The sequence below is a fragment of the Epinephelus lanceolatus genome, chromosome 5 (assembly GCF_041903045.1).
Source record: "Epinephelus lanceolatus isolate andai-2023 chromosome 5, ASM4190304v1, whole genome shotgun sequence".
In the NCBI taxonomy this organism is placed as follows: Eukaryota; Metazoa; Chordata; class Actinopteri; order Perciformes; family Serranidae; genus Epinephelus; species Epinephelus lanceolatus.
Window position 1 is genome coordinate 38,873,091 of NC_135738.1, and position 16,601 is coordinate 38,889,691.

Consider the following 16,601-nt stretch of genomic DNA (forward strand, 5'->3'; position numbering starts at 1 on the left):
GCACAATGAAAAGCCCTCTCTCCTCTCCCCGCAGCGAGGGACAATCTTCACTCTGCCCCCTTCCTCAGCAGCTCGCTTTATATTTTTAGGTTTAAAAGGTGTATTATTTGGACACTGTAGAGGATGAAAAATCTCAATATTGCGAATCTCGGTGAAATAAATTCGAAATGCGAACGTTCAATCAACATCTTCAAATAGTCAGGAAAAAACTTTTCACTCTTGAACGTTTTCTAAATATCTTTTTACCAGTGACCAGAAAAGTTTGTTGTTTTTTTTTTTTTTTAAATGTCTTTTCAACATAAAAAGTTTGCTAGGTTAAATGTAAATAAAAAAAAAAACTATGCAGCATATTTTTTGTAGCCAGCATCTGCTTACATCTGCTCCATCTGTGAAGATATATTTAGATCAAAATAACACAGACAATGTAGTTTAAGATCCAAAATTATTTTATTGTGGAATATTTCACATCATATTATATGATTAGAAATAGCCCATCAGCTGAAATGCTTTACTCAGCTGCCTCTTTTCCCTGTAAAGAAGGAGAAGAAGAAAAAGGGGAAGAAGAGGAAACTTAATACACACAGTTCATATGCACACATACTCGCATACGCACACACACACACACACACACACACACGCTCATGTGTGCACACACGCGCTCACGTGTGCGCACATACACTTATTATACTCTGTAAAGGATTTGTCTGTTGTTTATTTTATGAAGCTTAAAGGGATAGTGCACCCAAAAATGAAAATTCAGCCATTATCTACTCACCCATATGCCGATGGAGGCCCTGGTGAAGTTTTAGAGTCCTCACATCCCTTGCGGAGATCAGCAGGTGGAGCGGCTAGCACACCTAATGGTAGACGGCGCCCCAGACTAACGTCCAAGAACACAAAATTGAATCCACAGAGTACCTCCATACTGCTCATCCATAGTGATCCATGTGTCGTGAAGCCGCGACATCAAAAGTTGTTTTGAAAAACGTCATATGTTTTTAGCCTCACTGTAGCCTGTAGCTCTGACTGCTTCTCTGTGCTCCGCGCTCATGTGTGCGCACGCTCAGGGTGATCTCTGAAGAGCAGCAGTCTCGTCAGTACTGATGTCCAGATTCTCAAGTGCAGGCATCACCAATTCCCAGTCTGAGCAGCAAAGACTTTCCTCATCCGAGGAATGCTTTGCATTTGAAACAACTACACCACCAGGTTTCCAGCGCTGGACTCCGGTATTCTGCGGCTGGCTGAGGGTTAGGCTCATGAGCTGCGGCGGCTGCTTCGTCCAGTAGCCTGAGTTCCGTGCGTATACTCGGACTCAAACAAATATGGCTCAACAACGAAATGCTGTTCCTCCTCAGTTTCAAAGTCTTCAGACATGTTGGGCTGTCTTTTGCTAAAAGACCGTAGTGCAAATTATCTTTTAGCTACTGTGGTTACTGTTGTCTCTCCCTGCAGTGCACGTGTCACGTGATGTAAACACGGGTGAGCAAAGCTCATGCTTTCACTGGTCTCGCGCAGGCGCGCACATGTGAGCGCGGAGCACAGAGGAGCAGTCAGAGCTACAGGCTACAGTGAGGCTAAAAACAGAGTTCATATGATGTTTTCGAAACAACTTTTTATGTCGCGGCTGCAGCACACTTGGATCACTATGGATGAGCAGTATGGAGGTACTCTGTGGATTCAATTTTGTGTTCTTGGACATTAGTCTGGGGCGCCGTCTACCATTAGGTGTGCTAGCCGCTCCCCCCGCCGATCTCCGCAAGGGATGTGAGGACTCTAAAACTTCACCAGGGCCTCCGTCGGCATATGGGTGAGTAGATAATGGCTGAATTTTCATTTTTGGGTGCACTATCCCTTTAAGGCAAATATTGTAATTATTTTCAGTCATGATGAGAGTATTGCATGACCTAAATTTAATTTTCATTTAGCTGAAATTTGTATGTATTTACCTTGCCAGAGTCACGACTCTTCGCTCTCAACTTGTTGACCTGGGACTCCGCAATATCAGCACGCTCCTCAGCCTCTTCCAGCTCATGCTGGATTTTCCTGCACTTGGACAGATGGACGTTGGCCTGCTCCTCCTGAAAAACCATAGAGATTGACATTGTTTTAATGTCCACAAAGACCAACAGTCTACTTTGTGTAAGATAAACCTGCCACAGTAGCAAGGTTTTGAGCGTGGAAAATGTATATTTTGTCCTTACCGCCTCCTCAGCCTGCCTCTTGTAGGCCTTCACCTTGAGCTGCAACTTATCAACCAGATCCTGCAGCCTGGTAATGTTTTTCTTGTCCTCTTCAGTCTGTTAAAGGTAATTTAAAAATAAAGTAGAAAGTAGATGTACATGTTGACTTGAAGTAGGCTGTGTTAAGTTGATTTCTATATTAAATATCAAAGTGACTGTACCTGATAGGTGAGCTCCTTTACTCTCCTCTCATATTTGCGGACACCCTTAACAGCATCTGCTCCACGTCTCTGCTCAGCCTCCACCTCTGCCTCCAGCTCACGCACCTTCAGAAAACAAGATAATGAGTATCTATCTTCTCTTCAAAACTCATGTTTCAGCTGTGAAAATTGTTATCCTGACTTTCTTACCCTTGACTCAAGTTTCTGGAGCTGCTTCTTTCCACCCTTCATGGCCAGGTTCTCAGCCTCATCCAGGCGGTGCTGCAGGTCCTTAACAGTGACCTCCAGGTTCTTCTTCATCCTCTCCAGGTGAGCACTGGTATCCTGCTCCTTCTTCAGCTCCTCAGCCATCATAGCAGCCTAGAGAATACAGCATAAAACATTAATTAGAAATGCTGTGAAAAAAAAATACATTGGCTTATGAACAAATGAAGTTTAAACCTACATCAGTGATAGCCTTCTTGGCCTTCTCCTCTGCATTCCTTGCTTCCTGAACAGTGTCATCCACTTCTCCCTGGACCTGGACCAGGTCAGCCTCAAGCTTCTTCTTGGTGTTCACAAGGCTTGTGTTCTAAAAAACAATTTAGGCACTTGAGTCATCACATGCCTGATTTTCAAGTTATTTTAAATTTATTTATTTGTATTTTTTTATGTTTAAAAAATGGGACAGAACATATTAATGAACATTAACAATGTAAATATGTAAGAGATTCTAGCCAAGCGGCTAATTTCCATCCCTTGTCCTACTGGGAGGTAATCTCACTAGCTTTTTAAATCATTGAATAAATGACTGGGTTTGTTCACCTGAGAGTGCAAAAGTCCAACACGCTCACTGGCGTCCACCAGCTCCTGTTCAGCAACTTTGCGACTTCTCTCTGTCTGTTCCAGAGCAGCTCTGAGTTCCTCAATTTCAGCTATCATGAGACCGTTCCTACGATCCACCATAGCAGCTTGTTCCTTGAAGTCCTCCTGGGCTCTGACAGCATCATCAAGGTGCAGTTGCGCATCCTAGTGGAAAAATATCAGGAAAATGTTCACATAAATGTTCCCGTCACTGACCACAGTCTGTGCAACAGCTCTGTGTCTTACAGTACCTTCAGCTGCGCCTGAACATTTCTCAGTTGCTTCTGGGACTCAGCAGCCTGGCGATTGGCGTGGCTGAGCTGAATCTCCATCTCATTCAGGTCTCCTTCCATCTTCTTCTTGACTCTCAGGGCATCATTCCTGCTCCTGACCTCAGAATCCAGAGTGCTCTGCATGGAGTCAATCACCCTCTGGCTGTTCCTCTTGATCTGCTCCATCTCCTCATCTTTCTCTGCCAGCTTCCTGTCCACCTCACCCTTAATCTGGTTGAGCTCCAGCTGGACACGCAGGATCTTAGACTCCTCGTGTTCCAGAGTTCCCTGATGATATCAAAGAACGAAACGTCCATCTCTGCCTTCAAACCTTTAATAATATATTTGTCTCTGATTTAGAATGTTTTTCAGATTTCTTAGAAAAAAAAGTACCTCAGCCTCTTCAAGAGCTGTCTGGATTTCAGACTTCTCTGTCTCCACCTGCTTCTTGGACTTCTCCAGCTCATGGATGCTCTTGCCAGTCTCACCAATCTGTTCAGTCAGATCTGAGATCTCCTCTGCAGATAGATACAAGTGTAAATTGTTAAGCCTTAAAATGTAGAATATAAAGACTTTATTCCAAAACATGTTGAGTACAGTGTAACTGTTAGATAATGTAGAACTCACGCTGCAGGTTCTTGTTTTCACGCTTCATGGTCTCCAGCTGATCCAGAGCTTCCTCATAAGAGTTCTTCATCTTGAACAGCTCAGTGCTGAGAGAACGAGCCTCCTTCTGTGCTCCCTCAAGCTCTGCCTGACCCTCCTCGTACTTCTGTTTCCACTCAGCCAACACCTGAATAACACAATTAATGCAGTTCAGATTGTTACACAGCAATAGAAAGACGAATGAAAGTGTCGTTTTCATTGTTTGTATAGCTGAGCCATATAAAGTAAACAATGCTACCTTGTCAAAGTTCCTCTGCTTCTTGTCCAGGTTGGCAGCCAGCCCATTGGCCCTCTCCACATCAATCATGAGATCCTCCACCTCACTCTGGAGCCTCTGTTTGGTCTTCTCAAGAGAGGCACACTTTGAGTTCACTGCCTCAATCTGCTCCTCAGCCTCCTGAAGGCGCTGGGCCAGCTTCTTCCTGTTTGGAAAAGGCAAGTTTTTTTCTCCCAGTGAACGGTGGGAAATTACCTGAGGCCTCAGTAACAAGAATTTACAATGTGAGCTCTGAACACATTATGCAACAGGTAGCTGAATCCATTTGGCCCCAGTAGGTAGAGGGAATACTCTATTTGAATGGAGCTACTGGTGTTACATGTGTAACACTGGTGTTCTGCCCAGGCTTAATGTTCTGAGGGTAGGGATTATTTTTCATCTTATTCTTAAACAGGTGTTGGATTAGCAAATAAAAATATTTTGGAAACATTTATTTAAATGCAAGTTTTAAAGGGCCAGTGTGTAATATTTGGCATGGTTTATTGTCAATCTGAATCTGAATCTGAATATTCTACCCATTATATGTTTTTTATTAAGTGTATGATCGCTATAAAATAAAATTCGTTTGGTTTTCGTAGTCTTATAATTATGCTTATATATATATATATATATATCAAGGGCCTTGCTTTAGAGAGGTCGCCATCTTGCGCCGCCATGTATGTACGGCAGACCGAGCGGACAATCCAGCCAGCCAGAGAACGCGTTTTGTGTGTATAAATGAACCAACGAAAACAGTGGAAGGAAAGAAGAAGGAGGAGGAAACAGCAGAGAGTGTTAGTAGTTCGTCGATAGAGAGTAGTGAAAAGTTTTTTTAGTTATAAAGTTTGCGAATGGACCACACTTACCATGCAACAGGAGAGAATGAACCCAAACCGTCATCTGCGAGGAAAAGAAGACGCAACTTCACTCCTTGTGATGCACTCTCTGCGGCGCTTTTCCTCCTGGTGATATCTCCCCAACGATGGCAGCAGTAGCACCGAATCCCATTCTGTGCATTCAGCCTCTCTTCTCACCCGCTCAGCATCAAACACATGGAGTTCCTCATCTGTGTGCTCCGGCTCAAACAGGTATGGCTCTGGGTCTGTGTCCGCTACAACAAACTCTTCAAAATCGCGTTCAAAGTCGTCCATTGCAGCTACTATAGTCCGGAGATATTGCTAGGCTAAATAAACAGCTGAGCACTGTTTACCGGCTACCCTGTCAGTCAGTGTGCGGGCTGGAGATTGGTGGACCAGAGAGGGGAGGGGGTCCCCACTTAGTATCTTAAACAAGTATGTGTGTAAAGTTATTAAGTGTGTCTGTTACGCCAGAAGAGTCAGAGTTTGGGACGGAGTGGAGTGTTACCAGAGTTTCTGGAGTGCTCAAATAAACGGGCCTTTTTCCCGAACGCTACTCTGGTCTCCTGCTCATGAGGGATTCATTACGATATCGTAACATGGTTTAGATTTCTAAATAAACATTAACCTCGTCGCTAGATAGACCCACTCCTGAAAAACTCGTGCGCAAGGCTTTTTGTCCCTACGAGGCCACCGTCATTTACCCGACGGGAGGGGTGAGCGAGTGAGCCCTGCAATCTAGAATTTGACCACTGATGTCACTGTTTTCAACGGTTTTCAACCCATTTTACACACTGGGCCTTTAATGTTTGCAGTGCAGTTGTCAGCTGACTTATGCCAAAATGAAACACTTCTGAATTCAATTGTATGAATGTTACTCACTTGGCTTCCTCAAGCTCCTCAGTGCGCTGGATAGCATCAGTTTCATACTTTGATCTCCACTGTGCCACCTCACTGTTGGCCTTGGACATTCCACGCTGCAGCTCAGCCTTGGCCTCCTGCTCCTCCTCAAACTGCTCCCTCAGCAGATCACAGTCATGACGGGCTGATTGCAGGCCATGGGCAAGAGCATTCTTGGCCTGGTGTAAAAAATATTATTGAATATGCAAAATTCCTTAATCTCAAACATATATACCAATACACACTTCCTGAACAGTTTCCTACCTTAACCTCCTCCTCAATCTGTCTCTTCAGCTCCTCAATCTGCTGTGTGAAGGCCTGTTTGCCTCTGGTCAGCTGGGAGACAAGCGCTTCTTTCTCCTCGATTTGACGGCTGAACTCACCTTGTGTAAGAGATGCCATGATACCATTAGTTTGTGTTATGTTTCTCAATGACACACAACAGATCATTCACTGATAACTTGTAGATACCATTTTCTGTCAGGAGACGTGCTTTCTGTGCACTTGTGTCATTGATTTGACGGACGTTTTCATCATTCTTGGTCTTCAGTTCGCTAAGTTGGTCCTCAAGAGTGCGGCACATTTTTTCAAGATTTCCCTGATGAGGAAAAGAGAGATGAGATCAGTGATCAGATTTTACTTTGGCTATAATATTGATTACTTTATTTACTGTACTAATTTGGGTATTAAAATAGCACGCAATGCACTATGCACCTTTGCTTTTGCAACATTCTCCATGTTGCTGGAGAGGTCGTCAATCTCCATCTTGTATTCACTCTTTTCCTTCTCAAGCTTCTGCTTAACACGCTGGAGGTTGTCGATCTGCTCTCCCAGCTCAGCAACGCTGTCAGCCTGCTTCTTGCGAAGAGCAGCAGCAGTGGCTTCATGCTGCAGAGTGGACTCCTCAAGGTCACGACGGAGCTTCTGGAACTCAGCTTCACGCTTCTTGTTCATCTCAATCTGAGCAGCAGTAGCACCACCGGCCTCCTCCAACCTCTCGCTGATCTCCTCAAGTTCCCTGGAGAGGTCAGCTCTCTGCTTCTCAACCTTGGCACGAGCAGCACGCTCAGCCTCAATCTCCTCCTCCAGTTCCTCAATACGGGCCTGTTGAATGTAGGTGTAATGTCTTTCAGTAAACTTCCACTTTTAAAACACAACATAGGAGATGTGAACTATGCAGTGATGTTTTTTGTAGCACAATATGTCACCTGAAGCTCCTTAATCTTCTTCTGGAGCTGAGCACCCATTGACTGCTCGTCTTCAATCTTGCTCAGGAGTTGACTGATTTCAAAGTCTTTCCTGTGAAAATAGTAGATAGAATAGACAGAGTTCATGTATTTGAATATAATTTTTGTACAAGAATCATTGTTGGACTAAGTAAAAGAATACATATACTTTTTGATTTTCTCGTCAGACTGCTGCTTGTCATTCTCAAGATCCATGATGGATTCCTGGGCCAATTTCAGATCACCCTCAAGCTTCCTCTTGGCTCTCTCAAGGTCCATACGCAGCTTCTTCTCTTGCTCCAGAGAACCCTCAAGCTGAGAAATATAATGAGTTTTCAATCATCACATTCAAGAAGAATCTTGTCTTTCTACTCTGAGCAACGTTATGCACTTACATCATCCACTTGCTGCTCAAGCTTGGTCTTGGCCTTGGTCAGAGTGTTGACTTTGTCTTCCTCAGCCTGCAGGTCATCAAGAGTCTGCTGATGAGCCTCCTGCAGGGCTTTCTTTTCCTTGGTCAGCTTAGCAATGCTCTCATCCTGAGAGGCCATCTCCTCGGTCAGGTTCTTCACCTAAGTATGCGAGAAAGATTTTGTCAATAAATGGTAATCATCATAATTTTGCTTGATCTGCTGGAAAGAGTAGTATTTAGGAACCTTGTTCTCAGTGGCGTGTTTCTCCTTCTCCACTTTGGCCAAGGTAAGCTCCAGGTCATCAATATCCTTCTTGAGCTCAGAGCATTCATCCTCCAGTTTTCTCTTCTTGGCAGTGAGCTCAGCATTGATTTCCTCTTCATCCTCCAGTCTCTCATTTGTCTCTTTGAGTTTGGCCTCCAGCTGAATCTTACTCTTGATAAGTCCCTCACATCTCTCCTCAGCATCTGACAGATTCTCTGCTTCCTAGTTAATTTCATGAAAAAACATGTTAGCACATTGACAGTAAAAAACCTGAAAAAGGACAACTTTCAGTTGATGTGAACTTACAGATGCTACTTGCAGCTGCAGATCATTCTTCTCCTGCAGAAGGGACACCATCTTCTCCTCCAGTTCCTTCTTCTTTGCCAGGGCAGCAGCCAAGTCATTTGTCATTTTATCATAGTTCTCCTTCATATTTTGCAGCTCCTTCTCAGTTTCAGCACTCTTCAGCAGAGGCTTGATCTTGTAGTACACCTTCATCCATGGCCAGTGTTTCACATTCATGAATGAGCGGACATTGTACTGAACGGTGTAGATGGCTTCCCTGCAGACAAGATGTTGCTGTTATGGACAATGTTGTTTGTGATTTTTCACACCATCATTTAGAATGATCTGTTTTCAACATGCCTCCTCTCCATCATCTTCACAAACTCCTTCCTCATGACGTAACCACGGCACAAAGCCTGAGTCATGGTGACCAGAGTTGCCAGTTTTTCATCTCTCATCTCCTCAAGGACACCCAGCAGACCAGCCTTGAAGAAAACCTGGACGAACAAAAATTAAAAATAAATGCAGGATAAACTCAGATTGTGATTACTTCACCCACCTTACATGGTTCAAGACCTTTCAGGTGTAAGGGGTTTTGTGAATATAGACATTCTGGCTGTTTTACATCTGTTCTAACATCTGAGCACTTGGAACTGAATTCATTAAAGTCAGGTGAGTAGTTTTAAGGTGTTATGCTTCATTATTAATAGATATGTCTTGTACATAATATATTGTTAACAGAAAATCCCTCAAACACACTGGACTGGACAACGTTATTATTCTTCATTTAAAAAAAAAAAAAAAAAACAGACAGAAAGGTGCTTACCTTAGTGTGTCCGAATTTATATTCATCGTGATTAACATCAATTGACCCAAGCAGCTTCTCTGAAGCTTTCTTGTTGTCAATGAACTGACCCTCAGGGATCACACTGGCATTCAGCACTTTGTACCTTTTATGAGAGAGTTAATGGTCAGTGTGAGCATTTTCTTTTAATAATCTGCATCAAAACTGTGTTGAAATATTCACTGATACCTCTGCTTGAAGTCACCATAGAGGATTCTGCTGGGGAAACCTTTTCTGCAGATTCTGATACCCTCCAGCACACCGTTACACCTGAGCTGGTGGATGACCAGGAAGTTCTCCATCAAGCCTGAAAAACAGAAATTTCTTGATGAACTTTTTTGATGAAATAATCTCCTTGTTGAGGCAACACAAAATTACATCAGCGACACCAACAAAACTAAACCAATTCTCAATGACTCTATTGAGATTATGTTCTCTATGTACCTGGAGTCTTTGACTCATTGGGAATCAGGCAGCGCACAAAGTGAGGATGGGTGCTCCTCAAGTTAGTCATCAGCTTGCCCAAGTTCTCCTGTAGATCCAAAATGATCAGTCTTATTACGAGTGAGTTTTCATACAAACTGAGATATATGAGATACATTTGCAATGTTAAACCTTACTCTAAACTGTGAAGACACAGTTTGCATAGAACCACCCTTCTTCTTGCCTCCCTTCTTGCCACCGCCAGTCTCTGTTTATAATTTACAGTACACATATTTTGTTAGAATGTGATGTCAAATGTACATGAACACATGCTTGTTATTGAAAAATATACAGTATGTTTGACCTTGAGATGGGTTTTAGTTTACTGTAGTTACTATCATACCTTCAACAACAGGAGGATACAGGACAGCCAGCAGTTTCACTGAGGATTTCTGGTACAGCTGCACAACGGAATCATTCAGTGGATCCTTGTTCTTGTCCAGCCAGCCAATGATATTGTAGTCCACAGTACCAGCATAGTGCACCAGAGAGAAGTGGGCCTCAGCCTTGCCCTTGGCAGGCTTTGGCTTTTCAAATGCTTTGTTTTTGCCAAGATGCTGGTCATACAGCTTGTTCTTGAAGGATGTGTCCGTGGCCTTGGGGAACATGCACTCCTCTTCAAGGATGGAGAAGATGCCCATAGGCTTGAAAAAACATAGGAAAAAGTATGTCATTAAGTGACACATTAAGTCAAATCGAGAACAACTACATATAATCACAAAATCAAGTGATTACCTTTTCAATCAGCTCAATGCAGGCAGCCAAATCCATGCCAAAGTCAATGAACTCCCAGATAATACCCTCCTTCTTGTACTCCTCTTGCTCCAGGACAAACATGTGGTGATTGAAAAACTGTTGCAGTTTCTCATTGGTGAAGTTGATGCACAGCTGCTCCAAGGTGTTGAACTGTGAGGCGAAAAATAATTAGCATAGTCTCTTGCAGGCAATAAGGATGATTCCGTCATGAAAATGATTGGCTGCTGAATTTTTGGAAATGAAGCTTACATCAAAGATTTCAAAGCCAGCAATATCCAGGACACCAATGAAGTACTGTCTTGCTTGTTTGGTATCCAGTGTCTGGTTGATACGGATGACCATCCACAAGAACATTCTCTCATAGATAGACTTGGCCAGGGCACTCACTGAGTTATTCACCTGAATAAAAACAAGGATGTCATTTTATGAAGTCCATCAAAACTTTTGTAAAATGCTAGATTACTGGTAATTTAAACTTCTTCTAATGAGACAAATCACACAACAGATCCAAAATAGAAAATACAGCTGAGATGGATCTTGACTTAATTTGCATCATGCATTTAGCATGCAATGTATAAAACACATCAAGAGTAGTAATACATTGAATTCTTCCACTGCATTTCTTCTTTCAGATAAACTATTTTTACATTACATGACATAATTTCACTACAACCAACAAAAATAATCTGTTTTAAATAGTAGTATATTGGATGTTAATAATTCATGTTTACCTGAGGTACAGTCTGTCCCTTGGTGACAAATTCATTTCCGACCTTTACTCTTGGATAGCACAGAGCCTTCAGCATGTCAGCTGAGTTCAGACCCAGTAAGTAAGCAACCTTGTCAGCCTCTGAAAACAGTTCAATGATTTCCATCAGAAACCAGTGTGATTAAAAACGTTATTACTGTTGTGTTCCAAGGTATTTTGTAACAGCTGACATTGAATACACACCCTCTGTGCCATCAGGCTCAGCCTGCTCCTCACGCTGCTTCTGCTTGAACTTCATGTTACCATGGTGGAGCACAGCACCAGTCATCTTGTAGATACTTGACTTCTCTTCACCGGTGAAGCCCAGGATATCGATAGCATTCTAAATTTCAAAGAGGTGTCCACACAAAATATAATCACTTAAGTAATTGCATCTGAAGAAGCACTTTTGATGATGCATTTAATGCACAAAATATATTTAAACATTTTGAAGTGGGGATCACTCACATCAGTGGCTTCCAGCTCAACTTTGTCATCAATGCTGGCCACAGTGATCTGACCCTGGCTACACATGGGGAAGTCGTAGGGGTTGGTTGTGATGAGTGCCAACTCTGGAAATCAAAAAAGGGTAAAAATGTCAATACATGTGTTTCATAAAAAAGTTGTAATATGGTTACACCAGGGGCGGAAATCCCGGGTGGGACAGGGGGGACATGACTCCCCCTTCAATAAAGCTGTACCCCCCTAGAATAATTTGAGACACAATTAATAATTTTTGAACAATGCAGTAGTATTTATTAAAAGCACAATGTAAGCGGTGCTCATTATAAAAGCGCAATAATGTGCTATTTAAATCTTAAATTCCTAGTAGTGGTATATCCCACACTCTTTCCAATGGACGGGGCTAGGAGCCGTTAGTACTTGGCAGCAGTTGCAGCGCGTGGCTGGACCTGGCTGCCCACATTGCGCAGGGTAAGATGTATACTCGCAGATACAGTTTAACTTACACAAGTTACAACACATCCCATTTATTGTTACAACAAGCCCCAGGCCCAGGCTGATAATATAAACTGCCTGCAACATTTCTCTTGCATTGTTCAAAAGCCAGAGTTTAGTGATAGTCAGAGAGGACAGGAGAGAAAGAAGAGGGAGAGGACAGGACGAGAGCAGTCAGTGACGGAGCGGCTCGTAGTTAATATCTGTCGGCTCTCCACCTGTCAGTGAGACAAACATGACAGACGTGCAGTTTAACTGACGAGGAGTGGCCATTGCGCGATTATTACGCACGGTTTTGAGGTGCGCAGCAGCAGATCTCACAGCACACTGTTTATAAACCAGTTCACCAGTTTAATTGCAGGAAATGTTTATCTCACTGCCGGTAAAAAAATGAAAAAAACAAACAAAACGGTTTGCTCCTGCAGCCAGCCAGAGACGACGGATCCATTCCACACACGTGAGCCAGATGAAAAAGAGGGAGAGAAGGAGAGAGATCGAGTTTCGGTCTTTGATGAATGAAGCCTTTTTGTTTTGCTGCTATTAAACAATGAGAGACACGTTTTCTCCGTTTACTTAATAGCATAAATATTCACACTACTGCGCATGGGGAGACAGAGACCTGCTCTGCTCCAGACACACTCAGCACCTTGGACAGCACGGCGCACCTGACTGTTGTCTGTGTACATGTTAATTTGATTTCAGTCATTTTGTTTTAAATCTGGACATGTGCAGGTGGACTCAGCCAGTGCTAAGAAAGGTCCTATCCCTGCCTGTTGGAGAGATAGAGAAAAGATTAAAGCGTCAAATTGCGGTAAAAGATGTAGTATAAAAGACAGGCTACAACTTTTTTTCCTTGTCCCCCTCTGGAATTATTCTCTAAAATTTTACTGTTTATTGTCCCCCCCAACTATGAAATGCGATTTTCGCCCCTGGGTTAATCGCTGCGCAGAATCTCAGTTTGCTTACCAATCAGCTCAGGCTTGTGGTTGGTCATCATCTGGTAGAAGATGTGGTAGCCTCTTTCATCAGGAAGCTGGAATGTCACTCTAGACTTCTCCAGCAGATCTACAAATATTGTTCATAAGTCACAGCCTGGCCAATTCTGAATTCCAATTGTTCATATGAGTGTTATTACTTACATGTCTCAATATCAGCACTAGCCAGTTTGCCAGTTGTGCCAAAATGGATTCTGATGAATTTACCCTGTTTGGAAGAAAGGAATTTTTATTGTCCCTTGACACTGACAATCTGTAACAAGACCTGCCTCGTGTAGAAATCGCTCCATACTTACAAAACGAGAGGAGTTGTCATTCCTCACAGTTTTGGCGTTACCATAGGCCTCCAGCAGGGGATTGGCTGCAATAATCTGATCCTCCAGTGACCCCTATAATCCAGGTTAAACTTGCTATCAGAAAATGACTTTATCCCCCCCAGGAAATATATGTCGTATTGAAAGATAACTGAATTGTGATTATTACAGATTTACACACCTTTGACATGTCCCTCTTTTTGTCTCCACCAACTGAGATTGTTGCAAAGTACTGGATGACACGCTTGGTGTTCACAGTCTTTCCAGCACCAGATTCTCCACTAGGTATAGACACAGACTTATAAGAAGCTGATCAAGATATCCGACTGTGTTAAACAGAGTCAACAAATGTAAATGTAACAAACTTACGTGATCAAGACAGACTGGTTCTCCCTATCTGTTAAATAAAACACAAGAATTAATGATGTTTTACTGCAACAGAAACCTCATTTAAACTGGACATTGTTATGGTAATGACTTACCAGTAAGCATGAACTGATAAGCGTTGTCAGAGACAGAGAAGATGTGGGGTGGAGCCTCCATACGCTTCTTGCCTCTGTAGGCAGCTACACATTCAGCATCGTACACTGGGAGCCACTTGTAGGGGTTCACAGTGGCACAGAACAACCCAGAGTAGGTCTGAAAGTGATCACAGAGATTCAGCAGTTAACTCTATGTTTCTGTCAAGTATTTCCAACCATACTCTTATGTCATTAGGCACATTGTCTTACGTAGATCATCCATGCTGCATAACGCTCTTTGAGGTTATACAGCACAGAGGCTTCATTGAGATGGGTCATCATGGCCATGTCCTCAATCTTGTCATACTTGGGAGGGTTCATTGGAGAGACGTCATCTTCTTTGACTGTCCTCTCCTGGAGCAAAACATTTATGATTATCAGAACTGGTCATATTGAATTTCCAGATTACTCAGACTTATGATACCAACCTCCTCAGTGTCCAGGACTTTGACAGTGACTTTGCCACCATCTTTCTTGAGGATTGTTGCCTTCAGGTACAGCTCCTTGGCATCGGCCACGTAGCAGGCACTCTTGGCATCAAAAGGTTTGCTCTGAGCCTCAATTCTCTCCTTTTCTGGCTTCCGGAGGTAAATGGCAGCCTTGCCATAGATGGCCATCTCTGCGTCCGTACTCATGGTGGCGGCTGATGTCTGGTCGATAATTACAAAGGAATTGCCATCATTAACTAATGCTTTTAAGTCCATGTGATTAAACAGCACATGAACTTAAATGTCTGCTGAATGATTAATACATCCAAACTCAAACATGTCTGTGTTTTCTTGCAGGTGGTCTTCGACTTCATTCAAAGTCCTTTTCAGACTCCATTAGTGAGAATAAACTAACCTATACTAATATTGTTTTGTTTTGTTAAAAGTCTGTCTGAAGAACTGTGGAAATTGATTGAAAGAACAATATTTTGCATATTTACCAAATGATTGTAAATTAAATTCAGACACTTAAAAGTTGTTCTTACCTGACCCCCTCTCTCTCAACACTATTCACCAATCCTGTTGAAAAAGAATCTGGTAAGTGACGGTTTAAAAACAAGACATAAAATCTTAATATAATTTATATCTTAAATTGAGGACACATTGATATGGTCTAAAGCTTAAGAGAAAATCATTTTACCACAAGCAGGAACTCACAGGTCTTCAGCGTTGCACACTGTGTCCACAACCAGACTTTTTATTGAATGAGGTTTGATGACACTGCACAAGTTATATATGGTATACATGCCAAATGTGGTAGGACATATAGGCAGTCATAAAGACATGTTGTAATCATATATCATGTGATGTTTCAGGTTTCAGTCATGGCCAAGTCTTGGTTTATTCTTAATCATTACTTCATTTTAAAGAAGGTATACTAATTTATGAAAATATCAGTGTTCTATGTTCCTTTAACTGTTCAATTTACTTTTTTAAAAAGTAATTAATTTTATATAATAAGCCATATAATATTATTTTACAGAGTCTTTTCCCGATCATACATTTTAAACAAAATAACATTAGCATGTCATGGATGATTGAAGTAATACCTTTTTTTTTAAATTTCTATTTTATTATTAAGCATTATTGAGTTTTTCAGTTTTGTTTAAGCATAAGGCCATAATACAAAACAAGCACAACAAGAATCAGCAGAATCAGTAATCAAGACTCATAATGGGGGGTGGGGGGGGGGGGGGGGGTAAAACCATTAAAAACAAGAAATATATTTTAAACATTATCAGGCCTCTTAGAAGAACACTGATTTCAGAGCATGAAGGTTGATTATTCTCTGAAAGTTTTTGTCAAATGTCTCTGAGATTTTTAACACCCTAGATGCATTTTGATCAGGGGTAAGAGTGAGCACTAAGGGGTACACTGTTCTGGGATGCCAGAGTTCATTGAACTCCCTTATTCAAAAGTGCTGGCCTCAAGAGACAGCTTCTTAGCAAGAATTTATCTTGATTTCAGCCACCTGTTCATTCATGCTCTTGGAAATTTTTCATGTTGGGATTACAGTGACAATATTGAAACTCTTTTCCATTTCCCTCAAATGGTTTCTCCAACTTCTCCAGAGGAGTCTAAAAGTGGTCTGAGACATTCTTCATAATAAAATACCTCTGGAATGTCTTGGCTCTCTTCTCAAATGCCTGTGCTTGGGACCTATTAATGCACAGTGGGGGCACATTGACTAGTTTTTCCATACCACAGTCCTCAAGTGTTACAGATGGTTCCAGCAGTTATTAATGTATGATAGAGTAATACATGATTGGATGACTTGTAAATAACCCATGCCGGCGAGCACCAACCAGGATTTCAATGTTGAATTCTAGTTCAGAACAGATTGACATTTGGTCTGAATGTCCAAGACTACATTTCCTTATAATACTTGTTTTATTCACAAGTTTCCATCATATCATATCAAACTTCTTCCTACAACCAGAGGGACAAACCAGAGGGACCCTGCATCAATTATGTATTGTTCTATCTCATTGTATTTAAAAAGCATTTTTCATGTTATATTTAAATTGTTGCTTAATAAATATAAATCTGTTGAAGCATGTGTAACATGATATTAATAATAATGATAATAATTTAGGCTCATATAGCGCCTTT

At 41.9% G+C, this 16,601-nt stretch overlaps 1 protein-coding gene across 1 annotated transcript; it reads right to left on the reverse strand.

The window, feature by feature from the left end:
* Positions 1-428: 428 nt before the first annotated feature.
* On the reverse strand, positions 429-14,651 carry LOC144463521 (myosin heavy chain, fast skeletal muscle-like). The gene is made up of 39 exons (XM_078168204.1): positions 14,430-14,651; positions 14,212-14,355; positions 13,963-14,119; positions 13,850-13,877; positions 13,662-13,761; positions 13,463-13,555; positions 13,311-13,374; positions 13,138-13,236; positions 11,683-11,786; positions 11,419-11,557; positions 11,198-11,316; positions 10,716-10,865; positions 10,446-10,616; positions 10,054-10,354; positions 9,848-9,918; positions 9,672-9,759; positions 9,417-9,534; positions 9,210-9,333; positions 8,744-8,880; positions 8,405-8,660; positions 8,078-8,320; positions 7,817-7,993; positions 7,591-7,736; positions 7,404-7,494; positions 6,910-7,299; positions 6,667-6,793; positions 6,460-6,578; positions 6,178-6,374; positions 4,421-4,604; positions 4,144-4,309; positions 3,910-4,034; positions 3,496-3,804; positions 3,206-3,409; positions 2,847-2,972; positions 2,591-2,761; positions 2,402-2,506; positions 2,202-2,297; positions 1,947-2,078; positions 429-529 (listed from the first exon to the last, which is right to left on the reverse strand). Exons 1-39 carry the CDS (start codon positions 14,634-14,636, stop codon positions 509-511), a joined length of 5,799 nt encoding a protein of 1,932 aa, XP_078024330.1. The 5' UTR covers positions 14,637-14,651; the 3' UTR covers positions 429-508.
* Between the last annotated feature and the right edge of the window lie 1,950 nt (positions 14,652-16,601).

Coding starts and splice junctions, on each gene's coding strand:
- LOC144463521 (XM_078168204.1), bottom strand. CDS start 14,636: ATGAGTACGGACGCAGAGATGGCCATCTATGGCAAGGCTGCCATTTAC. Junction 10,866..11,197: donor AGGGACAGACTGTACCTCAG/GTAAACATGAAT, acceptor GTTTTTATTCAG/GTGAATAACTCAGTGAGTGC. Junction 6,794..6,909: donor AGAATGTTGCAAAAGCAAAG/GTGCATAGTGCA, acceptor TTTCCTCATCAG/GGAAATCTTGAAAAAATGTG.